Source organism: Oncorhynchus mykiss, chromosome 11, assembly GCF_013265735.2.
Source record: "Oncorhynchus mykiss isolate Arlee chromosome 11, USDA_OmykA_1.1, whole genome shotgun sequence".
Classification (NCBI taxonomy): Eukaryota; Metazoa; Chordata; class Actinopteri; order Salmoniformes; family Salmonidae; genus Oncorhynchus; species Oncorhynchus mykiss.
The window spans coordinates 61,766,853-61,786,262 of NC_048575.1; the positions used below are offsets into that span (position 1 = coordinate 61,766,853).

Here is a 19,410-nt window from a genome sequence, read left to right on the forward strand (position 1 = left end):
TCACAAACCAGTCGACCAGTTCCACTCAGGAGCAGTCATGTTGCAACATGTCAATTCCTGGGAATGGTAGCATACTGTAAATATGGGATCTCAAATCACGATGCTTCCGGTTGCCACCATCTCTCACTTATTTGTATTTCTTGGCCCGGGACTTGAACTAGAATCTTTCTGGCTACCTCTCTAACCTCTAGTCTTGGCTACCTCTACCTCTAGTTCTATTCCAAACCAACCACTAGGCTGGTGCACTTATGTGTAGATCTTAAAGTATTGGAGAATAAACGTAAATTGCACATGCCAAGGGGAAGATCTCTGGTATATGTCACTTCTGTGTACAAGAGAGAAAGAGATCCTTCATTCTTACCTTGTGTAGTTCGATGGAGTCAATCCATTGGAGCCGGTGCTCTGGGTCCTCTGCCCGTAGGTACCACACACTGTCGTTCACACTGATGTCAAAACGACACTCGTCAAACTCGTGGGGCTGCAGGGAGAGAGAGTGAGTGGAGACACGAGTGACTAGGCCTATACAGGAGACGTCAAACCCTACAGCAGAAAGTACTTTGGGAAAAGCAGTGCGTCTACCGCTTTAAAAACAAACGAGTGGTCAATAGATCCTTCTTTCAGAATCAACTCAACAAGGCCCAAACACCCAACACTAGGCTATATTATTATGCAGGGCTTATTCCAATCAACATGTTGGTTGTAGGAGGAATGTGGTTCTGACTAGAGGTGCAAAGGGTATACTACTTGAAACTTTTGAAGTTTACCAGAAAACTACCAGAATTTTATCATATGACAACTTTATTTGGGAAATTCAGATTATCATCACAGGTGTATCTCTGGCCCTCTAAAACAATCTTAATATAAACCAATTTAGTGAATACTGTAAGAATATTCCGAAGATAAATACACAACGCAGAGGACGAGAGGTCAATAGAGGACTAACAATCAATGCAAATAGTAGTTTTTCTGTAATAGGGGATTAATGAGCAATGGTTATGGGAGGGATTTGTCGATACAGTGAGCCTGAAATAGGATACTTGTTATTTGGCCCAGTTTTATTGCAAGGAATTCTAATTGGCTAGGGCTGGGTTATAAAACGACATGCTGTCCCTTTGTTCTGTGGAGAACTGGGAGAGAACCACACAAGAGCATCACTGAGGACAGGGGAGAATGATCATCTACCTCAGCATAATATCTATGATTTATCCTCTTTGAATAAACATATTTCCTCCCCTTGATTTGCTTTGGGGTCTGTGCTATTAAAGAACAACAACAACTGCTAACGTTTGGTGCCGTGACGAATTGGTCTAAACAACAAGAAAACTTAACAACTGTGGATTGATCCAGAGGAGAGTCTACTCTTAATCTCCTGATTGATGGCCATCAGTGCTGAGTGAGTCTAGACCAATATAATTTTAAAAGAACCAAATCAGGTTAAAATTAGTGCATGCAATGAGTGAAACGTATCTGTGATGTGTAAGGGTTCAAGTGAAACCTTCTTGTTGCATAGAAGCGAGTTGCTAGTTGAGTAGCAATTTTTACACGTGTGGTTAACGTAAGTCTTCAACACAGGGATACAAACCGGTGAGGGCCCAAAAAGGTGACTTTTTTTTTCTCTTTTCGCTGAAACATGTCAAAAAAATCCCTGCTAGCGGTAAATGCAGGTTAACTAATTAAACAACAAATATGATCTGTCTCTGTGTAAAATAAGTGGTTAATGTGAACCTAACTCACTAAAGAATGTAAGTAAAGCAATCCAATGTTATTTGTTGCCTAGACTTTACTGCAAATGACACTCAAGTCCTGAGAAAAAAAACAATACACTAATATTGCAGTTAGCCATCACAGCCTTTATAATAGAACACTTGTGACCATACACATCTAAATATTGCAATTGGGGGGAAAAAAACATCTTAAAGTAGAATATGAATGAAACAAACAGGCATTCTATTTTTGCTCTATGATAGTTGCCACTATAGTAGACATTGATCAAGTGCACAAGGTTGTGTACAAAATTAACATTCACTAAGTAAAAAAATGTAATAATCCCCCTCACTCACACACCTCCCTACTATCAAATTCAACACAACAAAAGCAATATCTTTGGGCTACACTGCACGTTATTACATTGTACACTTTCTGCATGTGGACATCTGTTCTACAATGTGCCAGCAGAGCATGATACTCTTTTTTTGGCATAAATGATCTCTTTCAGGCAGAGAGTACACCTGGCATACCCCTTTTTAATTCACTGTATTGAAAGAGGGAAAGTGTGTGGCATTTCTTTCACCTCTATTGGCCTCCAGCATAAGCCAGGCCCAGCTCCAGCTACACTTGATCCATGAATCCACTTGTTTTTACCTAATTCTCTCATTCTGAAAATTAACCACATACTGTAGAGGGAAAACTTCAGTTCACAGATAGTTATTTCGTTAACATTTCACAGATTGCCAGGGTTCAGTATGCAACTAACACGTTATAATTTGAGGAACGGCAAGGAGACTGATACCAGTTAACTGGCAAACTGCCTTTGCAACTTTCCAGCTCGCGCACTGATTCTGTAACTAGCAAGTTGGTTGCTGCATTCTTTTATGTGAACGATTGGCTGAGCCCTGGATACAGCCAGTATTGCTCCTAACGCGCATCACTCACCTTTCCTCATTGGCTCTACACAATTCACATAGGTCACATATTTTGGATTCAAAACGGCAAATTTCGCCGAAAGGTGACTAGTTTGCATCCCTGTCAACAAGCTTTTTTATGGGTAGCCAGGCCCTAGAGAGACAATGTGTTCTAGAAATGGTTTGAGTCCTCAAAGGGGGATATATTTTGGGGTTAAATAAATATATAAAACAGAGAGAGAGAGAGAGATATATTATACAACTTTGAAGTTAAATGTAGCGCCATTGTTAAGTGAGAAAACCACTCTGGGAAAGGGTGGAACAGCTCCTCCGGATGTGAGTATGAAAGAGATTTTAAATTCACTGTCTATGAAGATATGAAGAACCATTTCAAAGTAGAGAAGTGTAAGCATGAGATAAATAAATATTCTGTCATTGTTGACAAAGATGGAATCTGTCTGATATACAAAAAGCTTGGGGAAAAATACAGAGAATGTCTAACTCCTTGACAAAGTCACGATGATCTTTAACTGTATCAGCCGAAGAAAGAAAACGGGATGAGAAATTATTTCTGGAGAATCATGATAGGACATTGCAGAGAGGTAAAGAAAGTTTGAAAGCTCTTGGTGGACAGATCAAAACCTTGAAAGAAGAAATTCAACAATTACAGGGAAGGGTCGTAAAAACAGACTTGGCTCCAACGTGTGGAGGACCCTTTGTTCCTTCAATCTACCCTCAGGCTGAGTTGCGCAAGGATGATCGGCATTCAAGCATCTGGTCAGCATTGCCTGGCTTTGAGTCAACAGATTCTGACAGCAGTGACGAATGATTTCTTAGGCCAACCAGAACACAGGCTGTAAAATGTAGTAAAGACAAACCTCCGGTGACAGTAATCACACATAAATCAGCATCTCCAAAATACACTGCTCAAAAAAATAAAGGGAACACTAAAATAACACATCCTAGATCTGAATGAATGAAATATTCTTAAATACTTTTTTCTTTACATAGTTGAATGTGCTGACAAAATCACACAAAAATTATCAATGGAAATCAAACTTATCAACCCATGGAGGTCTGAATTTGGAGTCACACTCAAAATTAAAGTGGAAAACCACACTACAGGCTGATCCAACTTTGATGTAATGTCCTTAAAACAAGTCAAAATGAGGCTCAGTAGTGTGTGTGGCCTCCACGTGCCTGTATGACCTCCCTACAACGCCTGGGCATGCTCCTGATGAGGTGGCGGATGGTCTCCTGAGGGATCTCCTCCCAGACCTGGACTAAAGCATCCACCAACTCCTGGACAGTCTGTGGTGCAACGTGGCGTTGGTGGATGGAGCGAGACATGATGTCTCAGATGTGCTCAATTGGATTCAGGTCTGGGGAACGGGCGGGCCAGTCCATAGCATCAATGCCTTCCTCTTGCAGGAACTGCTGACACACTCCAGCCATATGAGGTCTAGCATTGTCTTGCATTAGGAGGAACCCAGGGCCAACTTCGCCAGCATATGGTCTCACAAGGGGTCTGAGGATCTCATCTCGGTACCTAATGGCAGTCAGGCTACCTCTGGCGAGCACATGGAGGGCTGTGCGGCCCCCCAAAGAAATGCCACCCCACACCATGACTGACCCACCGCCAAACCGGTCATGCTGGAGGATGTTGCAGGCAGCCAAACGTTCTCCACGGCATCTACAGACTGTCACGTTTGTCACATGCTCAGTGTGAACCTGCTTTCATCTGTGAAGAGCACAGGGCGCCAGTGGCGAATTTGCCAATCTTGGTGTTCTCTGGCAAATGCCAAACGTTCTGCACGGTGTTGGGCTGTAAGCACAACCCCCACCTGTGGACGTCGGGCCCTCATACCACCCTCATGGAGTCTGTTTCTGACCGTTTGAGCAGACACATGCACATTTGTGGCCTGCTGGAGGTCATTTTGCAGGGCTTTGGCAGTGCTTCTCCTGCTCCTCCTTGCACAAAGGCGGAGGTAGCGGTCCTGCAGCTGGGTTGTTGCCCTCCTACGGCCTCCTCCACGTCTCCTGATGTACTGGCCTGTCTCCTGGTAGCGCTCTCCATGCTCTGGACACTACGCTGACAGACACAGCAAACCTTCTTGCCACATCTCGCATTGATGTGCCATCCTGAATGAGCTGCACTACCTGAGCCACTTGTGTGGGTTGTAGACTCCGTCTCATGCTACCACTAGAGTGAAAGCACCGCCAGCATTCAAAAGTGACCAAAACATCAGCCAGGAAGCATAGGAACTGAGAAGTGGTCTGTGGTCCCCACCTGCAGAACCACTCCTTTATTGGGGGTGTCTTGCTAAATGCCTATAATTTCCACCTGTTGTCTATTCCATTTGCACAACAGCATGTGAAATTTATTGTCAATCAGTGTTGCTTCCTAAGTGGACAGTTTGATTTCACAGAAGTGTGATTGACTTGGAGTTACATTGTGTTGTTTAAGTGTTCCCTTTATTTTTTGAGCAGTGTAGTTGGATGAATGGTCAAAAATGTTGAAACTAGAGGTTGACTGATTATGATTTTTCAACGCCGATACCGATTATTGGAGGACCAAAAAAGCCGATACCGATTAATCGGACGATTTAATTTTTTTTTATTTGTAATAATGATAATTACAACAATACTGAATGAACACTTATTTTAACTTATTATAATACATCAATAAAATCAATTTAGCCTCAAGTAAATAATGAAACATGTTCAATTTGGTTTAAATAATGCAAAAAAAAAGTGTTGGAGAAGAAAGTAAAAGTGCAATATGTGCTATGTAAGAAGGCTAACATTTCAGTTCCTTGCTCAGAACATGAGAACATATGAAAGCTGGTGGTTCCTTTTAACATGAGTCTTCAATATTCCCAGGTAAGAAGTTTTAGGATGTAGTTATTATAGGCTTTATACGACTATTTCCCTCTATACCATTTGTATTTCATTAACCTTTGACTATTGGATGTTCTTATAGGTACTTTAGTATTGCCAGTGTAACAGTATAGCTTCCGTCCCTCTCCTCGCTCCTCCCTGGGCTCGAACCAGCAACACAACGACAACAGCCACCATCGAAGCAGCGTTACCCATGCAGAGCAAGAGGAACAACTACTAGAAGGCTCAGAGCGAGTTACGTTTGAAACACTATTAGCGCGCGCTAACTAGCTAGCCATTTCACTTCTGTTACACCAGACTCATCTCGTGAGTTGATAGGCTTGAAGTCATAAACAGCGCAATGCTTGACGCACAACGAAGAGCTGCTGGCAAAACACACAAAAGTGCTGTTTGAATGAATGTTTACGCGCCTGCTTCTGCCTACCACCGCTCAGTCAGATACTTCGATACTTGTATGCTTGTATGTTCAGTCGGATAATATGCAACGCAGGACACGCTAGATAATATCTAGTATTATCATCAACCATGTGTAGTTAACTAGTGGTTATGATTGATTGTTGCTAGCTATCAACTTCCGTGTTTTCCTTAAGGGTCTGACCAATGCAACCACCATATTGGGGAGAGATAACCAAATGTGTTCAAAAACCAAATTAAGCGTTTGTTGAATTTGAAGAAAGGTTTAGAGAAGAGGTGGTTAGACACAGTGGGTTACCCGACATGGAAGATGAAGATGCCCCATTTTTGGAGGAATTGAGTGTAATCACTCATCAGCTGATCCATACATTACTTGCGAAAAACATTTGTTTCCACAACTAATGACTGGGAGAGACAAAACTACGGCGACAGACAGACGGTCACGACTGGACAGAGACATCAATCAACATAATAAACTGTCTTATCAGAGTTGTGCAGGTTCCGAGTGAAACCAACAACAATATCCGTTCAGCAGAAGAGAAACCTGGTGTGTCATTATTAAGGGATTTCTGGTCACTGGCAAAGAGAATAGGATAAGCAGGGTCCGTCTATGTAAAAATGGACTCAAGACAACAGCCCCAACGCTGATGCAGAAATTTAAGAAGCCCTCTCCGGCTCAGCAGCAGAGTTTTCTGGATGATGTGGAGGTAAACTAACAGACCCCCTATTACTTCCAATCTCAGCTGGTGTACATATGAAATCAAATGGAATATATGGGAACATGATGGTTAACAACTTTGCTTGCAATAGATTGTCTTTAGTAGATACAGGTGCTGAAGTCACTCTGTTGCCCATATCTTATGCAAAACAAATGTCCTCAGTACACGGGCAAGAACATCGGAGCAACAAGCGTGGGGGGGGACAAAGACCGATATGAAACAAACCGTTATCAATTTCTCTTGGTCCAATGAAGATTGATGCAGGAGTGTGGATAGGCTCATTTGAACAACCTATTTTAGGTCTTGATGTTTTATGCAACTTGACTCTACATTGAACATTTCTGAAGGGAAGGTGACATGGCAAATTAGACAACTGCAGGGCTCTACAGTTCAGAACCATCCTATTTGGACTACTAAAACAAAATGAGTGTGGAACTTTCGATAAGGAACCAGTGTGCTTGACAGGTGTTGTACCACCTTGCACAAAACAATATCCCATTAGCAAGGAAGCTATGGACACTACTAAAGTAGTGATTAAAGATCTATGGAACATGGGTATAGATGAAAAGACACCATGCAATCCGGCTACTCTCATGTATCCTCCAGATACCACATTACTTGAACACGACTGTTGTTAATTGGTTTTGGATCAGCTCTCTGATAAGTTTATAGAGCCATTCTTTGGAAAACCGTGAGTTTATCTTATACACAGACAGTATGCTTTTGGTGTCACCCATTATTTTGGAAAAATATGGAAAAACAGAGGATTCATGACATCACTGGGAGCTCCTGTGAAGAATTGACCAGAGTTGATGGCTCTACTGAATGCTCTCCAGTTACAATTTTGAAAATGAAAGCACATGGTAGAATCTTTACAGACAAAAGTAATGATTTGGCTGATATTGCTGCTAAGGCGGATGCCAAGAGAAAATCTCTGTCAGCTAAACTGATTAGGAGATACACCTTGGATACATTGCAACACATTAGAGATATGCAAACAATGAAGTGTGGGAATGGATGGCTGCAGGATGCAAACTCAATCAAGGTGTGTGGAAATACAACCTGAGATGTGTAGCGCCAAATACACTCTTACCCTACTTGGTGACACAGATCCACTCTTTGGGACACATTGGTGTAGAAAAGATAGTTTATCGTTTTGTGTGCAAATGGTGGAATCCTATTGGCTACACCAATAACCTGGGTTTGGAATCTGTTCCTTAAAGACAGCAAGGCCTTTTCCTCCACATTTTCTGACTTCGAGCTCCTCTTCTAGTAGAAATGGCCCGTTGATGCCAGCTGATGTTGCCCTAGTTTAATAAACTTTATAGGGCCCTATAAAATGTTGTATTTTCTCAAAATGCAGTTTCTCCATTTAGTTTTCCCAGGTTTCAGCTTTTCCCCCCGATTTTCATGTTTTCGCTCTCAAAAAATCACACATTTTTAATAGAAAAACAACAATTTGAGACCACTTTTGAGATCTGGGGAAAACCTAAGAAATTTTCATTTTTGGGTGTAGATAACCTTTCATTCAAGTGCGCACCAGCAAGACACTTACTTGGCTAGCAGTGTTTCTGTAGCACACGTGATTGCTGAGTTTGCTAAACAAATCACTACTGGATTGATGCAAATAATCATGATCTCATTCTGCCAGGTAGGCATAGACTACTTTGTAGTTAACATTTAATTGAGAAGATTTTTATGAAACCCTTTCCAACTACCAGAAGGCAGTTGTCATTAACATCCTCGCAAACGGCTACCCAAAGCGGTAGACAAACGCGCACAAACATGGGGATTCACGAGCAGTTGCCTCTTCAGAAAGTTGAAGGAACATACGAATCACTTAGGCTACGCATTTCGTTCATGACATCATCATCTTTGACAAATTAATTGATTTCCTACTAAGTTCAAGACATGATTAAATATTGTTGAATTATGTTTTAATGTCTGGATTCCGTCCACATTCCCTGCATCGCAAATTTTATAGGGCCTTAACTATTAATAAAGCTCCTCGTTTTATTTCCCGTAACAAAAAACTGCAGAGCCCCCACACCACACAGTATCTGGAACATACATGTAATGCCTGCAAAATGTCATAAAGCTAAAACAATCCCCATGTGTTCAATTTCATAAGTTAGTTTCAACTTCTGATGTAGTGATGAGGGAGGGCTGCTGGTTTCTCTTTAACCTCTTCCTGTACCAATCAGTACTGGGTAGAAGTTGTCATTGTAACCAGATTACCCCTATCCATTGTAAAGAAAAACAAATCTGACCTTAGATCAGTTTCTAAGGGTAACAACACCCTACTCGTATCAAGCATGTCCTTAAGAACCTCTCTGCTGTCTGTGTGAATCAGAAGAACCATTAAGTCCACTGGCACAAGACTCTATCAGACACAGACCATAAAGCCTGGCTTTATTTTCGCTCCTTCTCCAGGAGCATAGTGTGCTGCAATCTATCCCTATCGGTGTGTGTGGAGAGATCTGATTGAGAACACTGTAACTGCCAATGCTGCAGTTGCTTCGCTTGTATCCTTGGTTGTTAAAAAATTAAAATGTATTGTTGACATTATCTATAGTAGTTAGTAGGGATGCACAATATATTAGTAAGCATATCGGAATCGGACGATATTAGCTAAAGATGCCAACATTGGTATCGGCCCGATGTTTAGTTTAACACCGATGTCAAAGCTACCATGCATACCTATATGAAGTAGGTGCATGATGTGATAACGCCACGTAAAATCCTAACCTACCCCACACAATGTCTGCTGTGTGGATCGAGCATCCAACAAGTCCAGCAGTCATTTGAAAGAGTAACAACATTTCAGCGAGACAACTCAAAAGGCGAAATCCATTTAAGCCAAGACAATGGAATTCATTGCCCTTGACAATCAACCGTTCTCTGTCGTGGGTGATGTTGGCTTTCGCCGACTGGTCGAGCACCAGTACACACTACCAAGTGCGCTATTTTTCAGATGTTACACAGTAATAGTGTCACCTCTATTAGCTTCACGACATGCATACTACGGAACGACGTTTGGGTCTTTGCGTGTCAAAAAAGATACAATAGCACTGTCAAAGCTGTACAAAAAAGTCTGCAAACACGTACGCTGTGTTTACAATGCGGCGTTGGTAATAAAGCCTTTGTTCGACCGCAACTTCTGGGGTAGCTAGCTTTAGCTTGGTACCTAGCTAGCACCAATACAACCAGCCTGAAAACAATGACCAGCAGAAACTGCAGTCATGTTCATTATTCTAAGCAATGATTTAGGAATCCTGGTGTGTAAGTATTAGCTAGGTTGCCACTTGTTGTCCGCCTACTGAAATTGAACTTCAGTTCATGAAAATAAATAGCAAGCCAGCTACGTAACCCTGTTGCCCAAAGCTAACGTTATAAGCAGCCAGCTAGCTTCATCTGGCTAGTGATGCTTGACCGTGTTGTGAAGCTAGCCACAGTAAGGATTAGGCACTAGTGGAATTTACGGTTCGCCTTTAAAATAAAAAAACTGTCATTGACAAATGAACAAATAGTAGAATTATGCTAAACTTTTATTTTGAAGGCTAACCGCAAAGTCCACTATTGTGGCTAATCCTTATTGTGGCTAGCTTCACAGATGGGTCCGACCATAAATAGGTTATTTTAGATGACACCCAGCTATGAAGTTAGCTAGCTAACTATATAGCTACTGAAACAGATTGTCGTTTTTGACACGTCAAGTATATTTTTTGACACACAAAAACCCAAACGGCGTTCCATAGAAATCCTGGTTGAGAATGAAACAACTGAACAACGAAACAGCACAGCAAGTGAAAGAAAAAGGTTTTGATGATGTTTTACTGGTAATGGGGACATATGGAAATGCCAACAAAATTACTTTTCAGTCAGTGTAGTGTGTGTGTGTAACCTTTATTTATCTAGGCAAGTCAGTTAAGAACAAATTCTTATTTACAATGACGGCCCGGACGCTGCTGGGCCAATTGTGCGACTCCCTATGGGACTCCCAATCACGGCCAGATGTGATACAGCCTGGATTCGAACCAGGGACTGTAGTGACGCCTCTTGCACTGAGATGTAGTACCTTAGACCGCTGCATCCATGTGTGTGTGTTACCTATTTACATGTGCTAGAATGCTTAAAAAGGACGCTAAAATATTAAATAATCGATTATCAGTATTGGTATTGGTTTTTTTGGGGGCAAGGAAAATATCGGTATCGGCCAAAAATGTCATATCGGTGCATCACTAGTAGTTAGTACCAGTATTACGATCATTAGGGGGCGGCAGGGTAGCCTAGTGGTTAGAGCGTTGGACTAGTAACCGGAATATTGCAAGTTCAAACCCCCGAGCTGACAAGGTACAAATCTGTCGTTCTGCCCCTGAACAGGCAGTTAACCCACTGTTCCTAGGCCGTCTTTGTAAATAAGAATTTGTTCTTAACTGACTTGCCTAGTTAAATAAAAGGTAAAATAAAAATTAAATTATCAACTCTAATGTGAAGATATTTTACCTTGTACGTGAAAATAAACGTAACAGAGAATACAAAACCTAATACATCTCTGACAAACACACACATACTGCATGAAAAGAGCAGTGTATGATTTCCATCCCTCTTGAAAGAAGCACAGGATACTGAACAAATGCAGCAGATACTGAGAGCGATGCGTAAACAGTAGCCTGCGGTGTTGTGACACAGCATGAGGTTGAGCCATAGCCTGAGGCGGAATTATCTGACTTGCATTTTCTGCACAAATACTGTACCTACAGTGAGTGTACTGTACCGAGTCTATGGTGTACATCCTAACAGTGAAGCTGGCCTCTATTGAGCAAGACATTAACCGATGGCCAGTGTTGGAGAGTAGTGAACTACATGTAGTTCAACTAATAATTTAACTACATTTTGCAGTAGCTTGGTGCTAGTTGAACTAAGTTCAGATCTTGGTAGTGTTTTTTGTAGTTAATTACTATTTACCATGTATCTAACTACTGAACCTACATTACTTTTTTGGTAAAAATAAAATATGAGTAAAGTAGGAAATGGCATGAGACCTTCCTAATTCTCACTTGAAACATTATTTTAGCCTATTAAACACAAACTTTCTGTTGACACTTAACTCCAGTGTGATCTGTTCTTGCAATTTGAGGTCTATGATATTTCAGATTTAGATCTAGCTATTTCGGGATAAATAATCATGATGTAGTGAACTACATTTTCAAATTTACTTTATGTAAACTAAACTCAGCAAAAAAAGAAATGTCTTCTCACTGTCAACTGCGTAAATTTTTTATCAAACTTAACATATGTAAATATTTGTATGAACAGAACAAGATTCAACAACTGAGACAAACTGAACAAGTTCCACAGACATGTGACTAACAGAAGTGGAATAATGTGTCCCTGAACAAAAGGTGTGGGGGGGGGGGGGGGGGTGGTCATCTGTCCTTCCTGTCTCCCTGTAGCGGTGTCTTAGGCATCTCACAGTGCGGACACTGCAATTTATTGCCCTTGCCACATCTGCAGCCCTCAAGCCTCCTTGCAGCATGCCTAAGGCACTTTCACGCCAGGACTTGCCAGTTCTTGCTGTGGGATGTTACCCCACTCTTCCACCAAGGCACCTGCAAGTTCCCAGACATTTCTGGGGGGGGGGGGGAATTCAACAAGTCCCAAACGTGATCAATGGGATTGAGATCTGGGCTCTTCCATGGCCATGGCAGAACACTGATATCCATGTCCTGCAGGAAATCACGCACAGAACGAGCAGTATGGTGGCATTGTCATGCTGGAGGGTCATGTCACGATGAGCCTGCAGGAAGGGTACCACATGAGGGAGGTCTTCCCTGTAACGCACAGCGTTAAGATTACCTGCAATGACAACAAGCTCAGTCTGATGATGCTGTGACACACCGCCCCAGACCATGACGGACCCTCCACCTCAAAATTGATCCCGCTCCAGAGTACAGGCCTCGGTGTAACGTTCATTCCTTCGACGATAAACGCGAATCCGACCATCACCCCTAGTGAGACAAAACCGCGACTCGTCAGTGAAGAGCACTTTTTGCCAGTCCTGTCTGGTCCAGCGACGGTGGGTTTGTGCACAAAGGAGACGTTGTTGCCGGTGATGTCTGGTGAAGACCTTGTGCGTTCCTGGTGTAACTCAGGCAGTTGTTGTTGCCTTCCTGTACCTGTCCCGCAGGTGTGATGTTCAGATGTACTGATCCTGTGCAGTTGTTGTTACACGTCATCTGCCACTGCAAGGATGATCATCTGTCCTTCCTGTCTCCCTGTAGCGGTGTCTTAGGCATCTCACAGTACGGACACTGCAATTTATTGCCCTTGCCACATCTGCAGTCCTCATGCCTCCTTGCTGCATGCCTAAGTCACTTTCACGCAGATGCGCAGGGACCCTGGGCATCTTTCTTTTGGTGTTTTTCAGAGTCTGTAGAAAGGCCTCTTTAGCGTCCTAAGTTTTCATAACTGTGACCTTAATTGCCTACCGTCTGTAAGCTGTTAGTGTCTTAATGAACATGCACCTGTGGAACAGTCGTTAATTGTTTATGGTTCATTGAACAAGCACGGGAAACAGCGTTTAAACCCTTTACAATGATGAGCTGTGAAGTTATTTGGATTTTTACAAATTATCTTTGAAAGACAGGGTCCTGAAAAAGGGACATTTCTTTTTCTGCTGTTTTTATATTACTCGTACGGGTAGCTTTAGTGTAGCTTACCTTCTTCCAATGTTAAGTAACTGGTATCTTGGTAAACTATTTTCAGAGTAGCTTTCCAAACACTGCCAATGGCTAGTTTCTGCATTCCTAAGACCTCACACAACACAGATAGAAGAGTCTGTCGACAGACAGCTCAGGGATATTTGGAAAGATGGCAGAGAGAGGTTGCGTCTTTGAGTCTTGTTTTTGCCTTCATTATAAAACAGACTGAGTGCCACTGACTGTGTAGGTGTGGTGCTAGTAGTTAAAACCTTGTCGTCTGTTGCTTTTACATAGTTCCTTTTTTCTAATGCTCTCTTAGAAGCACAAAGACACCTTTCACCTAAATGCCCAATACAGTAAAAAAAAAAAATCCTGTGTTATACAGTACCAGTTAAACATTTTGACACACCTACAAGGGTTTTTATTTTATTTGTACTATTTTCTACATTGTAGAATAATAGTGAAGACATCAAAACTATGAAATCATGTAGTAACCAAAAAGTGTTAAATCAAAATATATTTTAGAGATTCTTCAAAGTAGCCACCCTTTGCCTTGATGACAGCTTTGTACACTCTTGGCATTCTCTCAACCAGCTTCATGAGGAATGCTTTTCCAAAAGTCTTGAAGGAGTTCCCACATATGCTGAGCACTTCTTGGCTGCTTTTCCTTCACTCTGCGGTCCAACTCATCCCAAACCATCTCAATTAGGTTGAGGTCGGGTGATTGTAGAGGCCAGGTCATGATGTAGCACCATCACTCTCCTTCTTGGTCATTGTCCTGTTGAAAAACAAATGACAGTCACACTAAGCGCAAACCAGATGGGATGGCGTAGCGCTGCAGAATGCTGTTGTAGCCATGCTGATTAAGTGTGCCTTCAATTCTCAATAAATGACAGCATCACCAGCAAAGCATCCCCACACCATAACACCACCTCCTCCTCCATTCTTCACGGTGGGAACCTCACATGCAGAGATCCTCAGTTAGCCTTCTTTGCGTCTCACAAAGACACGGCAGTTGGAACCAAAAATTTGGACTCATCAGACCAAAGGATAGATTTCCACCGGTCTAATGTCCATTGCTCATGTTTCTTGGCCCAAGCAAGTCTCTTCTTATTAGTGTCCTTTATCAGTGGTTTCTTTGCAGCAATTTGACCATGAAGGCCTGATTCACACAGTCTCCTCTGAACAGTTGTTGTTGAGATGCGTCTGTTACTTGGACTCTGAAGCATTTATTTGGGCTGCAATTTCTGAGGCTGACAACTCTATAACTTATCCTCTGCAGCAGAGGGAACTCTGGGTCTTCCTTTCCTGTGGGACTCCTCATGAGAGCTAGTTTCACCAAAGTGCTTGATGGATTTTGCGACTGCATTTGAAGAAACGTTCAAAGTTCTTGAAATTTTCCACATTGACTGACCTTCATGTCTTAAAGTAATGATGGACTGTCATTTCGCTTTGCTTATTTGAGCTGTTCTTGCCATAATATGGACTTTGTCTTTTACCAAATAGGGCTATCTTCTGTATACCACCCCTAACTTGTCACAACACAACTGATTGGCTCAAACTCATTAAGGAAAGAAATTACACAAATTAACAAGGCACACATGTTAATTGAAATGCATTCCTGGTGACTACCTCATGAAGCTGGTTGAGAGAACGCCAAGAGTGTGCAAAGCTGCCATCAAGGCAAAGGGTGGCAATTTGAAGAATATAAAATATATTTAGATTTGTTTAACACTTTTCTGGTTACTACATGATTCCATGTGTTATTTCATAGCTGATGTCTTCATTATTATTCTATAATGTATAAAATAGTAAAAATAAAGAAAAACCCCTGAATGAATAGGTGTGTCCAAACTTTTGACTGGTACTGTATATATCCACACTATCAGGTTGGAATAATACTGTGTAAATTATGATAATGTCCTTTAGGTAGCCTGGCAGGTAGGAGCGTTGGGCCAGTAACCGAAAGGTTGCTGGAACTAATTCCTGAGTTGACAAGGTAAAAATCTGTCATTCTGCCCATGCAAGGCAGTTAACCCACTGTTCCCTGGGAGCAGATGACATGGATGTTGATTAAGGCAGCACCTCTCTGATTCAGAGGGGTTTGGTTAAATGCGATAGACACATTTCAGTTGAATGCATTCAGTTGTACAACTGACTAGTTATTCTCCTTTCCCTTCCCTTAGTGTAAGAGCTGTTAGAAACAACTGCCTGAAATTTCAGCCTGTTTTAGTGAGACGGATTTTTTGCCTGCCTGGTGACATTACCAGGTGGTAAATTAGGTAATAGACCAATGAGAAAGAGTTCCACACCTCTCTGCCAATAACAGCTAATTTGTAATTTTCCCCTCCTAACTCAGACCTCTCCCAGAGAGCCCTAACAAAACCCTTCATTGAGAAATTGCTCTTTGCTAAGAAGCTATTTTTGTTTATTTTTGACCATTTAATTGAAAACAATCACAGTAAGGTATTTAATTGTTACTTAGTTGTTACCCAGAAATTATATTTAATATTGAGATAAAAACAGCTGCATTGGACCTAAGGAAAGTTACAACAACCCATATTATGGTTTTAATCTGATTTCAGTCATTTAATCCTATTGCACAAATAGCAGTAACACCATTTGTTTGGCCTCTGTAGTGAACCATGGTATTTCAGAAAGAAAATATGTTTAACCAGGGAGTTGGATTTCAGTTTATCTAACCAACAGGAGGCCTGCCTGAGGAGAATAAAGTGTCAACTGGCTAGAAACAGAAGCATACCACACAAAGGATAACAGTATGTGGCCAGAGATTACAATACAGAATCAGGATTTCAGATGCCTAAAGAACAATGTATATGTGTTTACAACTGGTGCTTCTTGTAGTGTCAGTATGCCCTTGTCATTTCACTTCCACCATTTCAGTGTCTGAACAAACATTTTTGCCAAAATGTGCCATAATGCTGCTTTCTGAGAGGAAATTAACATTTCCTCTTACTTACAGTGATGATAGCTTTGCTGAGACACAGAGAGCCCCTGCAGCCGTACTCCCGCTCATCCTCTGATTTATAGTAGCTCAGAGTGTTGTTCTTCAACACTACCCACCGGTCCTGCCATCCGTGAATGTAGTTGGTCCACTGTCAACAAAACATAAGAGCAGATAGTCAAGCCTACAACTCTACTAGCGGTGTACTTACAGTAGGACAGGGGTCATATATTTAGTTTCACACAATCACTATAGAAGACAATGATTGGTTAAATTCATTTCCTGGTTAATTGAAAGAGAAGTGGGTGTTGCATGTCCCACAAAAGGATGCTATTAATGGCCAGGGATTGACATTAAAGGTCACCCTATTGCTTGAGGCAAGTGAACTGAGCAGTGGAGCCTGCTTTGATGTTGTCCCATTGGGCATGTGATCAAATAAAATAACAAACAATCTGCAAAGAATTCCAGTAGCCTAAAACGAATATTTCTGATTCCTCCCCATGTGTAGATGAAAGGCAGGCGATATATTGCACTTTGTGTATAAATAGCTCATTTACATGTTTGGTCAACTGATCAGAATCCTCGAGCAACCAAAAAAATAAATACTGGGCAAGTGCCTTTCAGACTTTAATGTCAATCCCTGATTGCAATTTGGCCCAGGCAGCTTGTTATTAGTAACAGCGGCCATTTGTTTGTTGTACCTATTGGCTGATAGTAATTTAGATTGACAATGTTTTGATCAATTTGACCCAACCATTGTACACCATAGGGAAGTGTACAATGGGCACATCAAACTTTGAATAAAAGCTAGCAGGTATTTAGTTATTGTAGTTGTAGCAGTGTTTTTTAGAGGATCAAGTCCTGAATAAAGATACATTGTTTGTCTTACCTTGCTTAGGACGCCACCGAGTTCAACAGGCTGCCCAGATTCGGGATCCACATCTTCATCTGAGCCCGACGAGTTCGAACTATTCTCCGACATTTAACAACCAAGTTGTTGGTAGTTACCTAGAGGATAGCGTTTACCACGTGCAAATTAAAATACACAAATTGATAAGACTTGGCCTAGCGAGTGTTGCCAAATCGGTTAGAGGGCAAACGTTGTAGAAAAACATGAGACAGTATAACTAAGCAAGCCACTCCTGATTGGCATGCAATAATTGCATGGTTAACTAACGTAGAGTTAAATCCACAACTTCTTGCGGGCTATGTGTTTCGATAGCAACACGACGTAACGTTTGCTATCTCAAGTTAGCTAGAAGCAAATACAATGCATTTAGCTAAAGCTAGTTAGCTGGCTAGCAATCCAGTCAAAACGCAGCAGTCAAAATAGTCCTTCTGTTTAAATGCGCCATATCCTCTACGATCAAATACACATGGTAAATCCTTTCAGAGACGCCCTCAGACTCCGAGAACTAACAGTACGATAGCTAGCCTCCCCGCGAATCTGTAGTGCGCTGTCATGAACAGGACGACCCAAACCTGTTTGCCTACGCCTGTGGTTGTTCGGTATCATCGCCGCTATGCAGAAACTGCGCAAAATATATGATCTCTATATCAAAATCACTTGCTACGATGTGATATTTCATTGTTTGAATAAATTAATCACGTTACATAGAGAGATCATATTAATGCATCAACAACACTGGCTCACCTGTTAAAGTTTATGTAGATGGACATGTATTGTCAAGGTTTTGTTTATCAGCGCTGTAGAGAAGGTTGCAATTGCGGCTGCAATTCGGGGCGTTCCTGGATGTTGGGCATTCCTGCATCTTCTTCTTCAGTGAGGTTTAACAGCGGTTGGCATACAAATCACGATGCATTACCACCAACAACTTGACCGGGATATAAATCCCTTATACTTTGATCCACAAAACAAAATGGAGAAAAAAATATACCAACAATTACCCAACCTTAACCTTATACTCATTAAAACCCACAACCCTATTTCATTATTTAAACCCATCTGGCTCTTTTCCCCAGGCCAACAGGACACCGCCACCCAACACACCCTGTAACTCTTCTGAAGTCAAATATGGTACCCCCAAAAACTTCTCTGCCACCACAACATCTAATTTCTGTGACCTACGTTCCATCTCTGCTGTACAGTTGATAACCATAGCTATGAATGTTAATCATATCAGGATCCCTCACCCTGACCCATCTTCCTCTACTTTTTTCAGTGTGTCAACATATGACACCCTCTGCACTACTCTAACCCTGGTAACCTCAACCTGCCTCTCTCTCAACACTTCTTTCTGATCCCCAGCACAATGGCCACCTCTACAATTGACACATACGCTTCTTTCTGATCCCCAGCACCATGGCCACCTCTACAATTAACACATACGCTTCTTTCTGATCCCCAGCACCATGGCCACCTCTACTGCACATTCCTTTTGTCTCATGCCCTTCTGCACACTTCTCACACACTGCTGCCACTCCCCCATACACATTGCTGCCACATGCCCATAAACTTGACACCTGTAACAACGTAATGGGTTCAGCACAAAACCTTGTACGGGATAACTGAAATATTATAACATTCTTTTATCGGGCAAAGACTCAACATCAAAACTCAGAAGAACAGGCAATGACTCTCACCAGTCATGCCACCCAGTCTGCATCGCATCAAACGACGAGCATCACAAACACCGGGAATCTTCCCCTTCAGCTGGTCCACCTTCACCGCTACCCCAGTAATCACTCCTTTCAATGGCGCCCTATTCCTAAGAGCAAAGCAATAAACCGATCTCGCTCCCTCTGGGCAGAAGAAACATACACAAATATCACGTGTTACCTTCAATGACTCAGCTGCACCAAACTCCTTTACCACCCACCCTGAAACCACAAATGGATCTGCTAAAAGGCAAGGATTCACTTTCTCAAAAAATGTCACTCCTACTGGATGAGATTGTTCTTTATCATGTCCATTGATGAAAGGCTCGGGCTCTGAGCTCTTCACCACAGCTTCCACTCCACTTAACTCGCTCTCACTCATTTCTATTTCACCTCCAGCACTTGACATGGCATACTCCTTGCTCTGCTTGTACTTGCCACCAGTCTTCTTCGCCTCCCCATCTCCC

General features: G+C 41.9%; 1 protein-coding gene across 3 annotated transcripts in view; it reads right to left on the bottom strand.

The window, feature by feature from the left end:
- The window catches only part of LOC110536167 (ceramide transfer protein), a 41,505-nt gene extending 23,380 nt beyond the window's left edge, over positions 1-18,125 (bottom strand). For 2 of the 3 annotated variants that reach the window (XM_021621765.2, XM_021621763.2), the window contains exons 1-3: positions 17,214-17,818; positions 16,341-16,475; positions 362-478 (exon numbers count right to left, since the gene is read on the bottom strand). In XM_021621765.2, the coding sequence (XP_021477440.2) occupies positions 362-478; positions 16,341-16,475; positions 17,214-17,306 (345 nt within the window). In that variant the 5' untranslated portion in view covers positions 17,307-17,818. Of the gene's footprint in view, positions 1-361; positions 479-16,340; positions 16,476-17,213; positions 17,819-17,978 lie in introns of those variants that run through there. The other variant, XM_021621764.2, reaches the window with a different exon arrangement.
- Positions 18,126-19,410: the final 1,285 nt, after the last annotated feature.